The following is a 23,415-nucleotide window of genomic DNA, read 5'->3' on the forward strand; positions in this document are numbered from 1 at the left end:
CCAGGGTAATTAGGACCTGTCAGACTGACAAGAATTCTCAGTAATATAATGGGACATTATCTACATTACTTGATTAAAAAATAATTAAAGGATGGAAACACAATAAATGCAAATTAACGTGGAAAATAAATCTTGCCAAAATAATTTGATTTTTTAATGGCATTACAAATTTGGTTGATGAAGGTAAGTAGGTTTGCAAAACATTTGTTCTGGTAACTTGCAGCATTTTAATTAAGAAGTCAAAATGATACAGACTCATCACAGCACATATTAAACTGCTGAGACTCTACCTAACTGACAGTTACAAAGTGGGGAAATAAGAAGGCATCATCAAAGAATGTGTTTCTGGGTCCTCTGGCAATTAGTTCTATGCTGTATTGAATTGATATTAATGGCTCTAAGGAAACAAAATAATCACTTACAAAGTTTGTAGATGATGTAAGCAATAGGGATTCATAAATAACAAGACACACTGTAAAGTAGCTGAGACAGCTTGATAACAAGTAATATGCATTTCTGTACAGCCAAATGTAAAAACATGCAGCAAAGAATGAAGACAGTGATTATAGGATGAGAAAGTTTGTGCTTTACAAGTTAATGCCCAAAAACCTGGAGAATCATCACATATAATCAGAGGAAAATAAGCAGGTGGTGTGGTGCTGTAGCCAACAGGCCAATGCAATCCTTGGGTTTATAAAGAGAATAATGTAGAAAGATGTCTGTATTTATTTTTCTGGTACTAGTTCCAGTGCTCCTGAAGTCTGATATCCAAATTCCTTAATTCCTTAATAGAAGGGGGAAAAAAGATGGTTCAGAGAAGATGAATAAGAATGAATTAGATTGAAAGTGAAAATGTTCAATCTATTTCAGTGTCAAAAAAAAGGTGAAGGGGTCGCTCAATCACAGGTTCTAAGTACTTCCAAAATTCAGTGACTGTATTCAGCTTCTCAGTGAAGTCTTCTACCAGGGAAGGTAATTAATCACTGAGACACTTTAGAAAGGGAAAAGTTAGATTTCCCAGCACTGGAAATGTCAAAATCAGGTGACTGTAAAAACTAAATTTTAGCAGAAGCAGGAGTTCAGTGCTGTAAGTCTGCTCCCCATGAGACAGAGCTCTGTGAGCATAGCTGTGGATTCTGTTTGCTCATCTATGCAGAACTCAATTTCCTTGGGCACTAAGAAGTAACAACCTGTCATCCCTTTCAGCATCATCTGACACAGCTCATGTGCTCCTGAGCACATGATGGGAGCAGCCGTGGGGATGGCAATGTTTACACTGGTTGAAGGGATGGGTGGACTTGTTCACAGAAGGCAAAGCCTTTGAAGCATATTGCATGCCAAGAGAACTTTTCTCACTCGGGAAGTCTGAGACATACATTGCTGGGAGCTGGGAGGTTACTCCTGACAAATGTGACTGTATGATTATCCTGCTACTAAACTCTTCCTCTGGCATCTGCTTCTGGCCACTCACATGCAGGATACTGATCTTGTGCCAAGCAGTCTCTCAGGTCCACACCAAAGCTGATCCATGCCTGATCTCGGAACAATGGAGTGGGAATTTTAGCAGGAGCAGAGAATAGATGACTGATAATAGACATAGGCACAGGAGAGGGCAAGAACCAGGGGAGAGAAGAACTGGAACACTTAATATTAGAAGGTCAAAGACTGACTTGGGTAGGGAATTGTATATAAGGCTCTGGACCTCTCCAAAATCTGTCAGTGATGGAAACATTCAGGATTTTCCCAGTTTGATCTGGTACCATCAAACAATTAGGAAACCTTGCAGCAAAATGTTCATTACTTTCCCGATGTGGTTCCTGAGACAGGTGCTCAGTCTTCTACTGATATGTAAGCTCTCAAGTAGGAAAGGCCTCTGCTGTGAACCTAAAGGGTCCAAACCTCTTGGATGACTGAAGCTTTTATTAGCAGTTCCATGGAAGAAAATGTTGGCTTCTTTTTCCCGTGCAGTTGCTAAGGACTGCCTGCACACCACACCGACAGAAACGATACTGTAAGTATTCATTACTAACGCCATTGATGGGGAAGGGCTTGGTGATCATTTAACCAGCTTTTGTTGTAAAAAAACAACCCCTCCTTGATAACACCCTTAGAAAGGTGCGGTGACGAAGTTTGCAATGTTGTGGCTTTGCCCTCTAGTGGCTGAGAGACTGGCCCAGCTCCTGTGCTGTCTGTCTTAATACACCTTGATTACCTCATCAGCCTCGGATCTTTGATTTTTCTAAATTTTGTGCAGACTTCATCCATTACACTCAAGTACTACCTGCACCAGAACAATGTGAATCAATAAAATCCTCAGCTTAATATCCTCAGAATCCTATATTAAGGTTAACTCAGTATTAGTGAGTCATACGATAAAGCCACTAATACATGGGCACTTAATTAATCTATGATGCATTTTCCACCAGATAGGACTTATTCTTAGGAGTAAAAAAAAAAGATTGCATTGTAATCCTTTCCAGCAGTAATCTCAATAGGCTGTGCGTTTAAAAGGGGGCAACACTTCCTTACTGTCTGTGCTGGCTAAATCTTGAAATATCCATCACTTTTCTCTCCAATATTCCAGACACTGGCCCAGAGGGTCTAAGAGATCTGTGTCTGTATCTGTTTTAAACTTATGTGGGAACTTGGGCAAGGGCTTTGGACTTCAATTACATCTTGATTCTTTTCTTTTTCTCTCCCTCTGGCACGCATTTTAAATTATTAGCCCAAGCTTAATAAAGAAATAACACTTATTCCATTAAATTGTTTGCCTTCCTCTTCCCCTCCCTCCTTCCCATATCTTTACGATCTCTTGGCCAATTTCTGCCACAGATGAAAAACTGATGTCTCAAAGGAAATTTAGTTCTTAAAAGTTTTGTGTCAATCCATGGTCAGACACAGAGGGGCCGAGCCAAAGCCAGTCCAACTCTGCTGGTACATACTGAGTGTGGCAGCAGACACTTTGGTAATCAGTGTCTGCTCTGGCCTTGCAGAGGATGTGGAGGAAGCTGAGGTTGTTGTGGGAAGAGGGTTGTTGTGGACATGGCAGGGCTGGGGTGAGTGCAAGGAAGGGATCAGAGGGTGGCACAAATCCATGGGCAAACAACGGCTATTTTTCCAATACTCATAGAACAACTTTTCAGGGGTTGTTATTTGGACTTGATATTTGAGAATGAGATGTGATGCTCAGGTAATTTGAAAGCCCCTGTTAAGCAATAAGGCAAATTACAGGATTAAGTTAACAAGAAAACAATAAGCAACTGGATCATTTAATTCTTACTGTTTATTTTTTTATTCATCTGTGTTTGGAAGCCCTGGAAATGCTTAAGTACCTTTTTGATTACATTCCTGTTCTGGCCAGAAGATGGAAATGCCTTCAATGAATACTCATGGGGTTCAAGTATTTGTGAGAGTGTTCCAGATGAACATGTCTGTGCTCAGTAACAACAAACTCGCCAGGATTTGGAATCGGGAGAAACAGGTTCTTGTTCAACTCTTTGCTGACTTGCTGGGTGACATTTAACCCGACTGATCCTCTCTCCTCTGTGTAGTAGAAGTAGTTATATTTACAGCATGAGTAAGAGTTCCATGAGACCTCAGGAAGGTCTGTGAAGCCACTTGGAGAGTCTCTCATGGGAAGTGTTATTATGATGATTACATGAAAAGCTATCATTTGGAAGATATGAAATCATCACCTAAATATGTGCTTTCTGGTTCAACGAAACAAAAGAACTTTGAGGTTCAAAAATGAATGGGAGTTTGAGACAGTAACTCCATCTTCAGAACTTCATCTTCCTAAAATGCTGACAGATGTGTTTTTAGCATTTGAAGATCTAAAAGTAACTTACAAATAGTTGAAACCTGCTGGTTGCCTCGTGAGGATTCAGCAATCTGCTCCCCATTGCTCAAAAAATGCCTTTCAGAGTTTGTACTGGAATTGTAGACCTCCTGATCTTGCATCCTATCTCATGTTTATTGGGATATCACTGGGCTGTGGTATTATTTAATTTCCTCAGTCATATAAAACTCTTCCAAAGAGAATAGTATTCCAGGAGTAATGTTGGCACTGTGCCAGAGGATGGTGGCTTGAGAATTGTGACTCTCATTGTTTAGATAAAAGTCATAATTTGTGCCAGTTTGGTCTAAAAAAATCTGCCTTAAGCATGATACATTGGTGAGGAGGGAGGGACCAGCACACCTCACAACTTCTAGAGGGAAGTTTCTAAGTTCTTGACAGCCCTTTCTAAAAAGCCATATTCACTTTTCCATGCATCCCACCAAGGTATTCATGCTTCATGGCCCATAGGAAACACAATGGCGAAGAATGGGTGATTTTTAAACAGAGATTCTCCAAAACCAGACCAACTGTGAGCCTACAAGGGAGCTTACAAGCTCATGAATAACAGACTCAGGCATTTGTGTGGGCTTCAGTGAACGTCCTCAGTGCTTGGTGCACTCACTCCTAGAGGCAAGACTTAGTCAATATGTTGGCTGGGGACAAACTGCATCAGACACAGCAGAAAGGAATTCCACCAGCAAACAGTAGCACAGAGGATGTTTTGTGGAGGATTTTTCAATGACTGTTTTTGTGAACAGAAATCCACTCCCTCGAATGTCAACACTTCAGATGCAAGGAAAATTCTAAGAACAAAACAATTTTAGAGAAATCAAAACACTACAATTCAAACTTGACTCAATTTTAATTATATACAGTGCAAAATCTACTGCTGAAAAATCAAATCAACATAGGTATTATTAAATAACCCATTATTATGAATGTTGAAGTGATATCTTTTGATGAAGTCTTTTGTTTCTTCCAACATAACTATATTCCATGACCAAAACAGCTGTCAGATTTTTTTATAGATTCAGTATTCAAATGAAATAAATCAGCTCATTCTTGTACCTAACTAATATAAATGGATACACAGTTTATAGGGAAGAACATCTAATCCTTTTTAAATCCTGTTTTAATCTGTGACATTTTGTAGCAGTGAGTTCCATGAACTAATTGAGGTACTTCAAAAATATATTCTTTCATCAGATGTAAATGCCCTACTGCAGAATTTAACTTAATGCCCTTCGATCTTCCTCTATACAATCCTTGATTCTGTTCATTTCCACTACGTTCCTTCTGATCCTTCTTTGTTCTGCGAAGGTTGTGACATTTTCTATTTCTCTTTAATCACAAGTTTCTCTGCAGCATGAGTGCTGGAGCAGGGGAAGGCAGAGGATGAGGGACAGCTGGAGCAGTGAAGGCACACAATCTGCTTGAAGCTCATAGTTTCTGGTGGAAGTAGGAAATACGTTTCAGAAAAAGTTTTCAGCCCAAGTGTAGACTTGACAACGTCTATGATCATGCAGTTACATACTTCCAGTCTGGTTGGTTTTGTTGTTTGAGGGGCTTTTTTTTGAGGATGTAAGACAACAAAAGTATAGACCTTCATGTATAGTATCTTTTTTTCTTTCAATGCTTATGAGAAGGGTTTGATCTAATATGTATGAGTGTAGTCTTTAGGTCTTCTTAGATTCAAAGGGTTTTCTTTTGAAAGGAACTGAAACTTCCTTGAAAGGAAGTGATAGATGTAGTTGGATCATTGTTATCTTAAGCATTTCCTGTCTTTGTTGTGCTAGAGATAAATGAATAGCTGCTATCCATAGACATGCCTGACTCTCTAGCTCTGGTTAATGTTTTTTTGTAATTAAATCATTCAAGGAGTGATTGAGTCCAACTCCAACAAAAGGGATTTTATTCTTGAAGGAATCTGGCAGGCATCACTTCTGCAGGCAACACTGTTGCCTTATGGCTTGGCTTATCCGCTGCTGGCATCCTGGGCTTTTCCTCCCTACTCCTTCTTAGTGACAGTGGGTGCAGTGGGCATCAAAAACACCATCCTTTGTGCAGAAAATACTTCAAGCTGCCTTTGGAAGGAGAGAGGCTCACACACCTGTGCTGCAGATCGCAGGCACATCTTCCTTTCCCCTTAAATAATTCAAGAATATGTTGCTCAGGTTTAACCACACTTGAAAGAGGCAACTGGTGACTGCCATAGAAGGTCACAAAGGACCGCCACTGCTGAGGGCAAGGAGAGGGAAGGAGCCACTCCAGTAGCTTTCAGCAGCAGGTGGCTGTCACTCAGACATACACAAGTCTAAAATCCTTTGTAGGGTTATTTCTCCTCTCTCAGAACTGCCACAGGGAATACAGTGCCCACACCTCAGGGAAAAGGTGTGATGGGGGCAGGTTAAAAAACATGGGCTCCTGCTTTCATTAGTTCTTTGAGCAGCAAACGGTTCACACACACACACACAGAGGTTTAAGTACACCCCGAAGTATTCAAGGCATTAAGGAAAATCCAAAGCATCTTGTTCATTTCAATTACTTCTCCACCCACATTCTTCATTGAATTAAAGGATATCCTACACACTCTTTTGTTTCACTTATTCCCCAAAGATCGTTTCATCGCACACCCAGCAAAGATCTTCAGCATATTCATAGTAACGTCTCAGTCATGGCATTCAGCATTCTGATGTTCCTGGCACAAGGGATGTTATTAAAGGATTGAAGAGATGAATAGATGGCAGATCTCCCCAGGGCAGCACATCAGAAAATGGACATCAAAAGAACCTGGCTCAAAATGTAGTGGGTATTACTGGCTCCTGGCAAATCCCATTAATTTCTGAACAGTAACACTGTCAGGCTGCGTTAGGGACATGTCTCTCCTGGAATACCTCCATAAAACTATGTTTGCTCACCCAGTAAAAGCACTCCCATTTCAACACCCGCCCCTCTAGCTGAAGACAGTATAATCTTCACTAGCCAAAAGTATTTTGGGCCAAATCCAAATCCAATCTTACTCAAATCATTAGCAGTATCCGAAGGCTCAGGCTCTGTAGCAATCAATATTACCTTTATTTTCTCCCGTCATTTCTCATGAACCCATCTGGATTGTCCTGGAAACTCCGCAGATCTCCGAATGTGTGATTTGCTCCTACAGGATGTGTAGGTTGTCACATATTGCACCTCATCTTCACAGACCCCAACAGGATGACAGGCCACAGTCTGGGACAGGAAATTTTTTTAATTTCTATTTCCTCTTTCACCAAGAATTGGTTGGAATTTATTGTCTTATAGCTATTTTGAACCATGAGCAACAATTCTTGAGTAGGCATTGAGGAAGGAGAAGGACATATACTGACATGATGTCACCACCTGAATTATTCTGCTGAGATATAAAAATAGTTTGAAAAGCAGCACGGCCAAAATTACTATATCATTTAATTACACCCTACTTTCATGACAGGCCATCAGTTAATTAAGAGTGTCAAAATGCTGAACTGCCTCCAGCTTCTACATGCTTTGCAAATGACATGGAAGTCATCTTTTTAAATAGCAACAGCTTAACTGAAAATGGAAAACCCATAGTGAAAAATGAGGCAGTCAGCTGAGCTGACATGAAATTCCCCACACCATAAATTCACTAGGGAAGACAGTTATAACCCATTTAATTTACTCTCTGAAGATCATGTTCACATGACAATTTCTGTGTTCTGAAATTGGTATAATTTTGAAGTGTTATAGAACAGGAGCCTTAAGTGCCTGTGGTCATTACAGGCACACACAGGGCCTGGCTCCAGCACTGGCACCTTCCCTCCAGGCTGCTACAACACAGGCAACTGTGAAACAGGAAAAAGCTTAGAAAAAGGTTTTTTTCCTTCAGAAATAAGTCACCTTCACTGGTTCTCAAGTACCACATATGACACCAGAGAAAATTCTCTGTAGAGGGATTTATGTTTCAAGAAACTTGGAAAATGATGGAACTGGTTTACCCATTCATAATACCTGATACCAAATCCCTCATTCTGTTTATAGGACAGTCTTCTAAAATAAATGACTTTGTATAAATTATATAATAGTTTTATGTAAACTGTAGCACAGCAAAATAAGAAAAAAGTGGAAAGCAGACTGGATGGAAAACTCCTGCCTGAACCAAGCACCAAAGGGTAAGAACAGTACCCAACTGCAGAAAGAAGTCAAACATCTTGAAACTAAACCCCTCTCCCTCATTCTCCCTTCAGTAATGAGGTGGTCCTTTTATTGGACAGCCAGAAAGAAAAGTTCTGTTTAGTTGGTGTGATTTTCCTTTTCCTCCAAGGTAAATGAGTGCTTCACTCTAGAAAAAAATCCCACCTGGTGAGCAAACATCTCCCTCTATAGTTTGCAAAAAGCTGAGCATCTAATAATGTCTCTTGGACGAATGAGGGAGCCAAGCTAAAACTGAGCCAGAACTTTGTCTGGTATGGCAACACAGAAATGGATACCTCAGAGAGAGGGCTTGAATAGGAAGGACAAGGTTACAAGCAAGAAAGATGAAAATTTGGCAGAATTGTGGCAGGCTCATGGCTCTGTGACTGTGGCAGCGTGCAGGTGATTAATGAATTTGGGGTTGGGGAAGACAGACAATTTCAAGATAATGTACATGTGGGACAAAGGGGAGTTCATTAAGCCTGTAATTTATGTAATAGGCAAAGGCTTCAAATACTAGAAAGAATGAGCTTTCTAAGCTGAGTTCAAAGCACTCCCTACTACTAAAGACTTTGATTGAGAAAATATTTCAGCTTGGTAAAAATGCCATTTAGTGTAACAGGCCACAAAAATGAAAGCTGACCAGTAAACAAGGATGGTTCCCTTTGCCAGGATGACAAACATCTCAATGCAACTTTCACAAAATGGTGATTATTAAACAATTTTATGTCTGCTTCAAAGGGAATATAAGTGGGATGGATTCTGTTGTCCATGTCCTGCTGGGACACTACAGTCATTTCTGTAAGGAAGAATCCCTGACCCCTCTAAGTGGACTTTACTGCCATTCATAATTACTGAAAACCAGTTTCATTCATTACACAATCCCTGTGGAGGTTTAAGGGAAAGGGCTGTCTTTCATTCTGTTTTTTTTACAGAAAATAACGTAACAAGGAATTAGTATTGAGCAAGGCCCGCGACACGATACATTGATGCAACACTAATGGCAACTGTGTTCTTCCCTTACCATCAGTGTTTAATAGGCAATCCCTGAGATTCAAGTATTAGCCCAGCAATGGCTGGAATGGCATTGGCTGCACTCATTTCCCCTAATGGTAGAAAATATCCCATCAGTTGCAGCTGCACTGGCTTAGCAAATGCTTCACATACCAGCCTGTGCTGTGTTCCTTATTCAAAGAAACATACCTAAAATTCCCATTTGCCAGGTGTTGAAGATGGACTGTATGAGCCTGGAATCCCGCAGACACTGGAATATGGCAGGAGGTTGGAACTACATGACCTTTAAGGTCCCTTCCAAACCATTATGGTTCTGCATTGAGTCAAAAAAAACTGAATGAAAGAAGCAGTAACATCACTGGTGTTACGTAAAGATCTGGCTGAATAGTCACTCACTATTCCAGGCAGGTGTGCCTGGTGCCCCAGCAGTTCATTTTTCTTTCACTAATACATATGAGGGGGGGAAAAAGCCCAACCACCCAACATACCAACCAACCAACAAAGAAAAAATCCACAAAACACATGCTCACCTCGACTGTGTCATTTATTGAGTCAGCAGTGATGGCAAACAGGGAATGGTTCAGACTTACCATCACAGACAAACCCTACCACCACATCCCAGGAAGTGTGCACATGGAGACAATGGGGTCACAAGTACACACACTGCTCCTGCTTGTCCCAGGAACTCCATGGCTCTGCTTGACCCTTTCTGTTCTCCTGGCCATGTTTTGCCTTTGCAGCAGTGTGGCAACTCCCCGCTCGAGCAAAAGGACACTGCTTCACCAGGTGTAATTAGGCCTATAAAAAAACCCACCCCAGGCTTATTTATGACTTGCTAAATCACACGATTGAGATTTTGTGGAGTGCTGTGAGTCAGACACTTGGGAAGGCCTGACCAGCTCTTTCCTCAACATCTCAATGAGACATGTTTGGATGTTGTTCAGGTTTGTCCCTCAGTCAGCTGAATGCTCTGAGTTTGCTAAAAAAGCCTGGTACCTCATTTCAGCCAGCCAGAACCCTTGCAAACAATTTTGACTATGATGCAGAATTAAATAGGGCAGAATAAATAACAGTATATACATCAGGAAGCTGCTTTCTTGGAGGGGAGGGAGAGAAACAAAAATGCTCTTTGGCATCTTTGAAATTTGCTTTATTTTGCTTTTACCAAACCAGAAAGACATCCCGAGTATAAAACTTGCAAATGTTTCTGCTTTAACAGGATTACTTAACTATGGTAAGAACAACTGTTAAAGCTTGTTTTTATTGTCCAAGCAGACAATACATGTAATTCCTCCCACAGCAATTTTTCATGGGACTGCTTATGAGGGCAAGAATAGTTGAGGACAAGCACTTAATCACCTCTCTCCTATCTTGGTTTATCTAAGTGTTAACATAAAAGGGTGAGAATTGAAGGCACATCTCATACAAATTTTAACACAGATTAACGTCTCAGCAGAGGAACTAATAAAAAGAATCGCTCACCGTATTTATTCAATGCAAGTGAATTCTTGTTCTAGTTCATTTGTTCTTTCCTGACAAATACTTGCCATCCTGAATCATAATGAACACGAGGGCCCAAGCAGTTTGAAAGTAGCAGCATACTGTGCTGTCAGTCCAAATTCAACAGTTCTGGTTCTCAGACAATACTCACAACAGCTACAGAGAAAGGAAGATGACAAAACAACCAGTCACAAAGCAGAGTGCACTTGGAATACATTCCTGAGGATGGTACTGTGAGCCATTGAGGAAATGTAGGTATAAGACACCTAAACCTTTTATTACAGCTTATTGGAAACTCATGGAGTGCTTGTGCAGATTAAAAGCATTAAGAGTGTGTGCATTTTTCACGGAAAAGTTTCCATCAGTTAAGATGCTAATGACGTGTGTCTGCTTGCAGCCAAAGAACGAGCAAGCTCATTCCTCCAGTTCTCAGTGACCCGGACTGCATTATAAAAATAAAAATCCTCTATAATTTACAAAATCATCAGGGTAGAACATGTATACCACAAGAAACAATGGCCAGATTATCCCTTCAAATTTGACTATAGCCTTTAAAAGAAAAAGAGTGGCTGGAATGTTTTTATGGAAAGCCCATTTCAAGGTTCTCAGGAGAACCGAGCTGGAAAAAATCACCATGTAATGGGATAAACTATTACAATTTCAGGGCTGTAAGTGGCCAACATGATTTCTCAGTGCATGCTGCCAATAAAAGCAACCCTGCAACTCAAAGGGCAGGAGAAGAGTTAGAGGCAACAATATCTCTGTGTTCAAAAGTTAATAATTTACAACAACACAGAAATAAAGTGGTTGAGAGAAAGGTGACACAAAAAAGACTAGAAAATGTAACACATTCCCTGTTTTTCAGAAGACCAACATCACTTTTGTTTCAAAATAGAAGTCTCAGCAAATTAGCCAAACATCCAGCAGGAGATCATGAGAAAACATGGTGTCTTTCAGTGGAGCTGAGGAAGCAGGCTGTGGGAAACTTAAGACATACAGGGGAAGAAATCCTTATTCAAAGTAAAAATTATTTTAGGCCCTATTTGCTTTCTTTCAGAAACAGCAAACATGCAAAAGTGTCACTAATTACAACTGTCCATCACACAGAGCAGAGTCTCCAGCAATAGAGCAAGAGTTTCAAAGTGAACAGAGCAGAAGCTTTAGTTGCATCATTATCCCTGGAGACTCTAACAATGCTGTAAGCAAGTTACAGCTATTTTCAATTCAACACCACGTGCCAGAACCCATTTGAAACCAGATCTTGTCACAAAAGTGGAAATTCCTTATTAAAGATCTCGGCAAGTAACTTAAAAAGTGATTTTCAGTGAACAAGAACCTGCAGGATGAATCAAAACTTCAACAGCTTGCTGCAATAAATCAGCATTCATCTAAACAGAGACATGCAAAATGGGCTCAGAGGAAGGCTGTGGAGCAGAGGGATGGCTGGAGCAGAGGATGATAGGGCACACTGAGGTCACATGCTGCAGTTTATCAGCCCATGGTGCAGGCAGTGCCTGTGTCTCACAAGGCTCAGTGAACTGGTCTGAGCCCTTGTTTCACAATGTCAAGTTTAGAAACATGCTGCAAGTTCCAGTATCTGACCACATGGTCACCAATACAGCAAATCCTTCCCTTTCCCCAAACTCAGTAGGATCCTGGCAGCAGCAGCAGCACAGGTTTGCCCCCAGTCTTGCCAAGCCAAGCCTCAGCAGCAGAGGCGGCAGCAGCAGCAGAAGGGCTGAAAGGCCAGTTCAGTGCAGCCTGGAGGCTGGTTGCTGCTGCCCATCCCCACTGCCCAAACAGAGCCTGCAATCACTGCCCCTCACCCTTCATCTCACACAGACTGAACACTGCCTGGCAGGGGGTGAGCAAAGGACACGAGAGGAGCTCCAAAGCTACAGCTTCAGAGCAAGCTGGTCCAGCTGACCTCAGGCATCAGTTTGAGAAAGCAAAGGAAGGGGAATACTGCCCCATTGGCAGCAGAGAAGCCAGAGATTAGTGAAAGCTTTTCAGGGAACTTCACTCTTGGTATGCATAGGCCTGGTAACCTGATGACAATCAGCTGAGGTTTTAAGTCTTCACTTACCTGTATCTGGTTATAATTTGCATCACTCGGAAATTCCCAGCTTCACACACGGCCTCAAAATGAGATCTGCTGTTCTCAAAATGGAGTTTGTGCCACATTTCCCAATATCTGTGGAGAGCTGGTCTCAGCACTGGCTCTTCTTTGTCAGCTAAGTTGCATTAAATATAATCTAAAAATATATTAAATATTTTCTAATATTACCTTTTGACATAAGCAGTTACTATAGCTGCCTCAAGGGTGGTGCAAGGGAGGGCAAGAGGTTGCTTAACTCCTTTTATTCAGCTGGGATACGTGCACTGAAAGGTCAAAGGGCCTTGGAACAGGATTTTTTGTTTCAATGTTTGCCTCAGCATCAATACTTAATAAAAAATATCAAAACATCTTCAAGAACTCAAATGAGCAGATAATCTCCTTTTACTTCAAGGAGGCAACTAATTTAGCTTAGCTACAAAAATCTACCTGTAAATGCAAAGTTCAAGGAAATGCCACCCAATATTTGAGGATCTGTCAGACACCATTTGTCAAGAAAAAACAGCATCTGAGCAAGCTGTGGGTCTGATGTGTAGTGTGGTGTCAGATGTACTACAGCCCACTGTTCAATAGTACTGACAGCCCACTGAATATCATGTGTTTATTATGTAGAAGTAGCCTTTTTATACCAATTGCACAGAGATGTAGCTCTCTTAAGAAACATCCACTTTGTGTTCAATTATTTACAAAGTACACAGAGGAGGCAGAGCAGTGCTGGAATAAAGGCAACCCAAGGCACTGGAAGATGTACAAGTGTTATTTCTTGCCCAGCACAGAGTTGGATGTGAATGAAAGCTTAATTCCCAATAACCCTGCCCTAGGAATCAACCCAAGCTTCCACCCAAACATACCAAGACAACTGATTTTAGAATTAGTCTCTTTGCTTGCTCCACTTGGCTACCTGAATTCTTGATTGACACTGCAGCCCTCATGTTTCTGAATAAATCCATTAAGTTCTTCAGTGTCTGCAAAGAGGTCTTTGAAAGTGAAGGAATAAATAAAAAAACATTACTTGATGGGAAAGCAAACAGTTGAAGGTGAATAACCATTCTCTGCACTTCTGCTATCACTCCTGCAAAGCTGCTGTGGCTGCTGTTGTGATGGGCTTCTGTTCTGCATCACTTCATTTGCTCAAGTACAAAACATGGATCATTGAATTAGTGAAATCTGCATCTCCAAAATAAAGTCTGTTAACTTTGTTGAAGAAACCAGTATTGTCTTCAAGTAATAAAACCAAACTGATCTGAAGTGCCAGTGGAAGAATTCACTCACTCACCTTCACCTAAGGAGCAGTTTGTTCAGCCCCTCTGTACATCCCTACCATCTGGAGCAGCACACTCTGATTCCAGGGAACATTAGGAGGATCCTTCCTGGACATTCCTCAGGAGAGGCTTGAGTTCATCTCTTACATACAGCACAGCTTTACTGTGCTGCTATAGCTTCCTCAGTTCCTTCCTGACACTGGTAAATCAACATACTGCTCGGTAATTAAATCAGCTCTAAGACCTCTGGATCTCATCTTGTACACACCAAATGCAAAACATTACTTGTGAAGATCCTGACAGAAGGGAGCGCATAGCAACTCCTTGTTCCCATGGGAAGCTGACAAATACGAGCAAGTTATCAACATATTTCAGTTTCAAGCCAAGCAAAGAACATTTTCATGTTCACTTTTGTGTGGGGAGTTTTTATTTACCAACACTCCCTGAAACTACTTTTAATAACCCTGCATTTCCATCAGCATGTACAAGCACTGTTTGTGTTATACCATGAATAAATACAAAGAAAAAAGAGTTTTTCCCACAACAGCCTTGATGGGCTACTTTTAATTAAAATCAGTTTAATGATTGATAAGCTCTAGTATTTCCAGCAGCAAATCGTAAGTGGTTGACTGTTTCCAGATACAGTGAAAAAACTGAATAGAACTACATAAGCTAGCATAGTTAGTTTACTGGTTGTCAACATAGGAAAAACTGAGGGTTTAACACATAAATTGTCATGACCAAGAGCAAAAAACTAAGTGAGTATTTTGGAGGAATTAGAAAGTTCAGCTATATAAACTTATGGAATCATTGTTTCCAAGGCTTACTTTTAATCTCTCTCAAAATTACTTTTGACATACTTCCTACATCAGAAACCAATGAGCAGGAATTTTCAGTATCTGATTAGTATTTAGGAAGGGGATGTCCCATACATCATCTCAGTACAGTTGCTACTTTGAAAGGGTCTTTGCTCACACCTCTCAAGCAAATGGAAGAACACTGCAAATACCTGTTGCTTCGTGTCCTTCCTTTACTGCTTGGGCTCGCAGAGGCAGCAGAAGGCAATTCCATGTTACTGGGCACACACCAATGAAGACATCTCCTCCTTATAGACACAAATCATCTGCAGTTGATCAGCCATACAACAAACCAAAGGTTCATTCATCACCATAGGGAAAACAGGAGTGGGTATAGGAGTGTGAAATCCTAAAGCCCTACCGGAATCCTCCCCAGTCCTGCATGTGTCTTCCTCAGTCACTGCCACAAGGAATGCAGTGCTGTTCCAAACAGCTGCTGCATCCACCTGCCCTTGGTGGGAGGAGCAGACAACACACAGGAGGAAGCATTTCCTCTTTTGTACTTTTATTTTGTAGTAAGATCCATGTAGTATATAAAATATAACAGGAAAAACGGAACGGAGCCTGTAAAACGAACCGAGGAGTTCAGAGGACAAACCACTACAGTTCTACTTCTGTGGTTTCATGAAGTCTCCAGAACTCATGGACTGTTTGCTTGGACTATTACAGTTCTCTAGCATATGAGCCTACATCAAAAGCTGATATGTTCCAATTAAGCCATAGTTAAGTGACAGATGTAGAAAAAAACAAAACCAGAATGGCTTTCTTAAGCCACAGCTGCCCTTGACAGAGGTTACGATGATGTCTAACTATACTGTAATGCACATTACATCAAGAACCTTGAAAGAGCCTCTGAAAAAACAGGTTCACATTAAGCATTTTAAAGAAAGGTCATAAATACTGCACTGTACCAACAGTACTTCCCAATGTCCTCCTCATGCCTGAGGAGCATTTGTGTTTTGTAAGAAGCTACTACATAGATGACACCAAACCTAGAGGTAGGTTATAGGCCAAGGTAAGTTACAGGCAAAAAAAAAAAAATCCCTTTAGAGCTAATCACTGCACAAACTGCCCAGTAGGAAGCAAGGCAAAGTGTCAACAACTCTTTCCTCCCACCCTAGGCATTGCTCACACAGTGCATTTAATTCCTAGTGCCCTAAGAATGACAGTGGATCATCAGCTGCTAGTAAATGCAATCATGCCAAGAGAACAGCTTGAAGTTATTCAAGCAAAAACCGGTTACTGTGTAAAACTGGTGCACTGGACTGTTACCAACCAGACCTCCAAGCTTAGGAAGTGACCCAAGAGTAGAGAACCAAAATGTTTGGTTTTCTTTTGACTGGGAAATACTCCAGTAACCAACAGGAGAACACACTGCTAAGCCTACACGGAAAGAGTCAAATATCAGCTTGTATCAAAAGGTTAGAGACAAAAAAAAAAAAAAGCTGAAGAAGGTTAAGAAAAGCACACTTTTCTGAGACCAGGTTCTAAAAAAGTTACTGTACCAAACAAGCTGCTGAAACAGCTCATCTTCGGTATCATTTGGGATCAACACAGGGTTGATAACAAATGTGTACACTGAGAAACATCCGCAAGTACAATAGTTAACAGCAAATTAACCCCAAGTGTTAATGGTGTAATGCCTTCAGGTCACAAAATGTGAACAAAAAGTTCACCCTAACTACCTTCTGTGCGCTATCTGGTGGTACTCAAAAGTAGCAATGCTGAAGATTCGTTTTATTTCTACTTCCAAAGGAAAAGGGGAAATGGTTAAATAAGCGTTCTCCAATTTGTTCTCCACTATACGTACACCCACACACATACACACACCCCTCAAAATGCACTGACATTTCTTTTTTGACCAAAAGAGTAGATCCTGGGAGTAAGTGCAAAATGCAAAATCAACTGACAGAAAATGCTGAACAAACAGCATCATAAAAATACAAAATATTTATATTACTGAACTATTAACAGATGATGTTCTCTGTTTCTTTAAACTTTGGAACCACATAGCTGATTTCTTAAATCTAGTCCATGCCAGCTTCCAGAACTATTAATGTTTTAGTTAGCTTCATTCTTTGATGCTTCATCAAAATTTTCTACGAGATCTGAAAAAGATGAAGATATTTAATACAGTAATGCCCAATAAGATTACCTTTAATGAAAATGCATATATTATAGGAGAGGTTAAGTAGTACTTAACTACACTCAGGGAAATCATTTTCTTATGGGCAGATTTCAAAAGACTTTAGAAAATATCATTTGTTTGGACATACACAAAGAACTAGAAACACAGGAACACTCAGACAGTGAAAATTCTAATATTCAGTGATTAAGATCTGATTTTCAGAGGTGCTCTATTAGCTGTAGTTGGGTTTCAAGCATCTGCATTCTTTAAAGAATGCCTGAAGTTTTAGAGAATTGAATTTTATGCAAGGTCACAAAGAAATAAAGCACTGCCAAAGCATGAGGATTTGAACCTCTGATCCACAAGTGTGTTGTTTTAGCTAACACACCATACTGACAGATACAGTAGGATGTGGTGATTAATAAGACAGTTATTCATTGTCATATTAAGAACTTACCATATTTTTTTTACTTTCAGATAGTGACATAAGCTTTTATTCTTCTACTATAGAAATAAAAATCCCCACTCCAGTCTCTGATTTGAAAACAACCCGATAACTATACCAATTGTGTCATTTTGCAGCCCTAAAACCCTGTTTGGATATTCAGATACCTGCTCAATCTCACTGAAGGTATTTTAACCTAGTTTCACTTAATAATTAAGATGTTTGCACAAAGTAAACCCTTTTTCAGAAGCTGGACTTCAAAGCCATGTTTTAATGCTGCCCTATATATGAAGCCTCTCTTAGCAAGTGAGGAGTATAATCACACCAAGAGCTAAATATCTCAGTGTATGAATCAAAATATTTATACATTAAATGGACATAAAGTGTGTATGTGCCTACCTGGGACATCATCATCTTCTTCATCAATATCTTCAGATTTTGGTGCTTTACTATCCAACACTGTAAAAAGAAATTTGGTGCTGAGTTCTCATGATACAGAATTAGGGATACTCACATGACACAATAAAAACCACACAGGTGAAAAAAAGAAAGCATTTCCCCGATAGTGAAAAGCACACAAATGACCAGGTATTGACAGTTAACAGCATGACCAAAAGGCCTATGTGTGGACATTATTATGCCAAAGTATTGGCAGGGCCATTTTCAAATGCTATGGGGTAATTCATGCAGAGCTTGCAAAAGATCAAATGATATAGAAAACCCCCAGTGTGACTAAATCTAACTGGTGTCATGTGTTTCAACACAACAACAATGTGGTACCAATCAGTGACCAACATATCATATGATTCAATTACCAAGGGGCCACAACTGTAGGAAAAAGTATTTCCATATCAGCTGTCCTGCATTAAACCTACTCTGTCAGTCACAGATCGTGCTCCAAGTAACAGAGAAATGAAAGAACTAGAAAAATAAAGTACTTTTTCCTCACTGTACTATCCAAAGAAAGTACAGCATGCATTGGTACTGAGGTTGCATCAAATGAAATATGCTTATGATTATCCACCCCTCTGAATTTTAAAAGGTATTTTACTTATTAATAAAGAAAAAGAAACCCTTTACTTCCACTTAAACTCTGAACATGAAACGTGGAAGAAGTTGAAACTCATTTAGAAAGAATAACTATTTGCTGAAAACATTAGAACAGGTGATGTATAATCCAGTTCCAAATACAGACTATTGCAATGTGTCCAACTACAGTCATCTTAATGGCCAGAACAGTCTTAACTGGAATTGTCCCTAATCTTCATTTCTGAACTGTAAAATTACAATAATAATTATAGCACATATACACACACCCTCATGCTCCCAAGGTTTTAAAATAAATAGAAAAATCAAGAATCACAGTCAAAACTGTGATTTGATTTTTTAAATTTTCAATCAAAACTCTCCTTTTTAATTAGATTTCTTAAGTCCTGGTTGAATTCCAAAGGGAATTGAGGAGTAGAAGAACATATTCCTTACTCTATAATCACAACAGAAATATGTTTTGCAGGAACAAAGAAAACAGAGTCGATTCCCTGACAAAAAGAACCAGCTGAGTTTTTCCAAGTGAAAACGTGAACTTGCTTTCCTAAGTAGTCTCCCATACATAGTTGTACACCTGCAATAACAGCATGCCAGACTTACCTATTTTTTTAAATCAGGGCATGCCTATATAATCTTGAATCAACAAGAAAAGTTTTTCCCCCACCCTACACTTCCTCAACAGTGGCAAATATAAAGTAATCAAGGGTGTGTGCACTTTTATTGAAGTCACGTACTGTTGTTAAATTTGGGTTAAAACTTTTAAGTGCTTCATATGTTCTTTAAACCAGCTATGAAAGACTCCAAAAGACCTACCTTGTCTTGGGAATTGTTCAGCTAACTTCCTGAGACTTGTTAAGCTGTCAGCACCAAGCTGGCTTAAGATGCCCGGAAGCATTTCTGTGATCGGTTTAGCCTCTGCATGACCAGTAATTGCAAAAGTGTTGGCAGACAGGGAAGCTTGAACCTTGGGGTTGTTGAAGTGAATAACTGTTCCATCATCTTTTATCATGTTCACCTGTTTAAATATAGTAATAACATTTACCAAAGTGTTGCAGCATCTTGTTGAATGAGTGTGATCATTAAAATCCAGATTTAAAGTATTAAAATATAAAAAATTACAAAGCTACCACTCCTCTTAAAGAATAACATAACCATGACAAAAGCACCTGGAATTAATACCACCTAAACTGGAAGTAAATATGAGTTAATGGTAAAATATGGGCTCATACATACTATATGATGAGGCAGAATTTAACAGCTATGGTTCCTTCATAAAATGAACTTACCTGAATACTAATAAATACATAAGGAGTATATGTTGTAATGCAGTTTATGTGTATTTTTAACAAAAGCAAAAAAATACACATAGATTATTAGACCGCAAGGTATAAACGTGTTAACGTGAAGAACGTCTGGGGAGGGAAACCCCCCAGCAAACCAACCAAACCCTTCAGCTCTGTGGTGACTCTTCACAGGCTCAAAAAACTCCAACAGCAAAGCCCAGCCACACCACTTTAAGCCACTGCCTTTCACAGGTACCTGTGACACCTATCAGGAAATTCCAGTAATTCCATGATGACTCTTATAAAACTAAGGACATCATACAGTGATTCTGCTCTCTTCTTCTTTCCTGGTCTTCTGAATCACCAAGAATTAAGATTTATGGCCAGTGTAGTGCCCTGCTTTGCACCTTTTGTCAGTTTATATTGGCATATTTGTATGGGTTTACGTTGTGTTTTTTAACTTAATGGCAGACAGCATGGACAGTTAAAAAGGTTTTTCTTCTGGGCATGGCTAAACTACGGTTATGTGGAAAATAATTTTGTCTGACCAAAGGAGGAAAGTCCTACCCATCCAACACAACAGTGGTATTAAACTCATGTGACAAAATTAATAAGCAAGGTTTTTAGCAGAAATTACAGGGAGAAATAAGAGATTTAAAATATAAAAACATTCAAGTTCTCAATCCCCACACAGCAGAAGAGGATCAAAATATGTTTTGAACAGGAAAACCAGGTGTGTTGCTTTCCTGCAAAACTAAACAATGTCCTGTCCTTTGCACATAAGGAAATGGTAAAGGCTTCAAGCACAGTCATCCTGTTACTTAAAAACCTTTTAAAGCCACACAGATGACTAACTCATGCTTGACTCAACATTGCTATCCTCTCCAAACTCTTTTACACAAAGCTTACCAAGGTCAACTTGTGTTCACCTGAACACAACATACTGCAATTCTGTCTCTAGCTATCAAGGCAGAAACATTTTGCACTGTCTTCACATCAAGACATTTAAAATCCTTAATAACTGTGTCTAAGTAAAGATCTTGAGATTTGTGTGAAAAAGGAAACCGAAACACACACCCAGAACTGTGTACTCTTTGGGTTCACATGGCTCAGTATATACACACTGAGCTTAAGAAAACAGAGAAATAAGTGCTTATGCAAGAGAGGACTGAAAATCTACAGGCAAAACCAGGCTGCTACAGTGAAATCTGCATTTGCCTTTGGAAGAGAGAATGCACTGTGTGACCTCTGCAGGCACCTTGCAATCCTGCTTAAATTAATTAATCACAGATTAAATACTGTGCTTCTTTAACCAAGCACTACAGTAATACTGAGTTCATGATGGAGGAAAACCTCCTCCTCCCATGTATGAGTGTCACTCCCTACAGTGTTATGGAAAACATGTTTCATTCATACCTGTCAATTAGAGGTATTCAAGGAACATCTGACACCCTCACATTCCCACTTACATTAGCACAGAAGCTGCTTCTGTAGGGTCTCTGCAGTGTTTTAAGAAACATCATCTCCTGTAACTACTGCAAACAATTCCAGCAACTTTTGTAAAGTAGTAAAGGATCCTAATTTTAATAATATGGACTCAAGTTCTTACTCCAGGTATTTCTAAACTTTTCTTTATATTCTACACCACACAACTCTTGCCCTGGATGTGCCTGCACAGAACACGTGCACTTATTGCTCTTCTGAGTAGGGAATCAGGTTATAAAAGTCAAGAACAAAGAGAAGTTTTGTTCTGTGATGACTGCAAGACACACATGCACAACACATAGCTTACTACCTCCTGTAACCACTATGTGGCCAGCAGAACCTTCTCCCTTCTTTCTCCAGGTACATACACGCATTTCATTTCACCAAGACAACAATCAATCAAATAACTTTGTCTATCAATAAACAGACCTGTAAGTTTTTGCTTGGAAGCCTGTTGTAAAAACAAAAGCAAAACCCACCACATGACCCCCAAAACAATACAGTGAATTTAATTTCAAACAGGAAACACTTATCACTATACCTCTTCAATGCCAGCAATGTTATTTACTGCCAGTTTCTTGAGGGAACTCTGAAGTTTTTTGTCATCAGCTGTAGCTGTTCTGTGCACCACCTTCTTCTTTCTGCGAGCTGTTCCCTGGGAAACAATCAAGAGACAACAGTCAGCTATGCCCAAAATTTCTCAACACTAATTGTGAAAGTCCTACCACAGTCCGAGCAACATCTTCCAAGTTATGAGATGCCTCTATAGTCCTATTTCCCTTTACCTACAGCTTTAGCCATCAGTCTCAATTTTAAGGTTTTTCTTAAATGTAAAGGACCAAAAGACACCAAATAGCAGCAGTATTTTCCCTTCCTACAAGCCAGATTACAAAGATACTATTTACTACTGAGCAAAATATAAGAAATTTTCCCCAAGAACTCTATTTTTTCCAGGACGAAGCACAAATACAGTGATTTAACAGCAATTTTGGAATTTCTACTTTGCAAAATTCTGTGGAAGTTTGGCAGAGGATGAGGCCCCCGCACTGAACAAACTCCATGCCTTTTTTTTGGTCAGATTAACTACCTGCTGGCTCAGAGACAAACAAAGCTCAATGCAGAGTTAGTGCCTGGAGTGGACATTGAAAATCCCCAACAGGAAGAAGGAAAAGGCAGAACTGGAACACCCAATAGGTGAGCTCAGCTGGAGCTTCCACAGGTCACAACAAGTCACTGAATTAACAGAACTCTTACACCCTGGAAACTGCTAATCCAGCAGTTGGGAACTGAAAGAAACTTGCATTTCAGGTAGAAGCACCATGATACAGATCACACAAAAAACATATCTGTCAAGTCTCAGAAATATAGTTTTTCCCCTTCTGTGAACTATAGCCTATGTTTTGAAAAGCATCTCTGGGGGGTTTCTTACCTTTCCTCCTATTCGGACCTGTGCTTGAAGCTTGGCCAGTTTTTCTTGGTTCATAGTGATGTGTCTGAAAAATAACAAGAAGATCCAAAACCCAAGTTAACAATCAAAATAGTAAGAAAAAAAAATGTCACAGTCCATTTTCAAAGCACTCCTAAGACTGCGGTGGGTTTTCGAAACTTACAGAACACTACCCAAAACACTGAGTCCAACAAAAACACACAAACAAAGCTTTAAAACCTAAATAATCTGAAGTGGTCCTGTAGTAGGCCATTTAGCTGAAGTGTCTGTGACACAATAAGACAAATCAACAAGACACTTCATTCCCCATCAGTAAATTCCCAGAGTGCCAATTTACTTTCGGAAGCACTGAACTGAACTCAAACCAGACCCAAACCAGCACAACTGCTTCTGGGAAACACCCTTATCTTTAAGAGAGTCCAGGGAGAGATTCATCACTAAACTACTTCGAATACTACTTCCATATAATGAATCTCTGATACTTGTAACTAATAAGTGAGCTCTGAACCCCGTGAGTTCAGATCTGGACGGATTTCCCATAGGAACCTCTGGAAGCCCTGCATCCCATTCAATGACTGGGAAGTCAGTCCAGTGGCTTCTTCCACGGGTCAAGTGGGACCTTTAAAGACTGCAAACCCTGAAAAAAACCCGTAATGGATGGGAAAACACCTCCAGCCTTCCAGCACAAGGAACGCATTCCGCTGCTGTGCCCCAGCAAGCGACCAGAGATCCCGGGAATGACGGGGAAGCCCCCTCCGCGTGTGCTTTGTGCCGGAGAGAGGGATCAGCACCGGCGGGAGAAGAG

General features: G+C 40.1%; 2 protein-coding genes and 1 long non-coding RNA gene across 3 annotated transcripts in view; 1 reads left to right on the plus strand and 2 right to left on the minus strand.

Moving 5' to 3' along the window:
* Nucleotides 1–6,765: 6,765 nt before the first annotated feature.
* LOC108639596 lies at nt 6,766–12,235 on the minus strand. Its single transcript, XR_001920613.2, has 3 exons — nt 10,523–12,235; nt 9,631–9,838; nt 6,766–7,223 (listed from the first exon to the last, which is right to left on the minus strand). It is a non-coding gene; the product is annotated as an uncharacterized LOC108639596 (long non-coding RNA).
* A 2,215-nt stretch (nt 12,236–14,450) lies between these two features.
* BTF3L4 (basic transcription factor 3 like 4) lies at nt 14,451–22,682 on the minus strand. Its single transcript, XM_029959786.1, has 5 exons — nt 22,593–22,682; nt 21,705–21,818; nt 19,209–19,410; nt 17,748–17,807; nt 14,451–16,883 (listed from the first exon to the last, which is right to left on the minus strand). Exons 1-5 carry the CDS (start codon nt 22,644–22,646, stop codon nt 16,837–16,839), a joined length of 477 nt encoding a protein of 158 aa, XP_029815646.1. The 5' UTR covers nt 22,647–22,682; the 3' UTR covers nt 14,451–16,836.
* A 581-nt stretch (nt 22,683–23,263) lies between these two features.
* Nucleotides 23,264–23,415, plus strand: part of KTI12 (KTI12 chromatin associated homolog) — a 6,243-nt gene continuing 6,091 nt past the window's right edge. Inside the window, 1 exon segment of the mRNA XM_029959753.1 lies at nt 23,264–23,371. Coding sequence (XP_029815613.1) covers nt 23,264–23,371 — 108 coding nt within the window.

This window comes from Manacus vitellinus, unplaced genomic scaffold (assembly GCF_001715985.3).
Source record: "Manacus vitellinus isolate BGI_N305 unplaced genomic scaffold, ASM171598v3 scaffold_21_pilon, whole genome shotgun sequence".
NCBI lineage: Eukaryota > Metazoa > Chordata > Aves > Passeriformes > Pipridae > Manacus > Manacus vitellinus.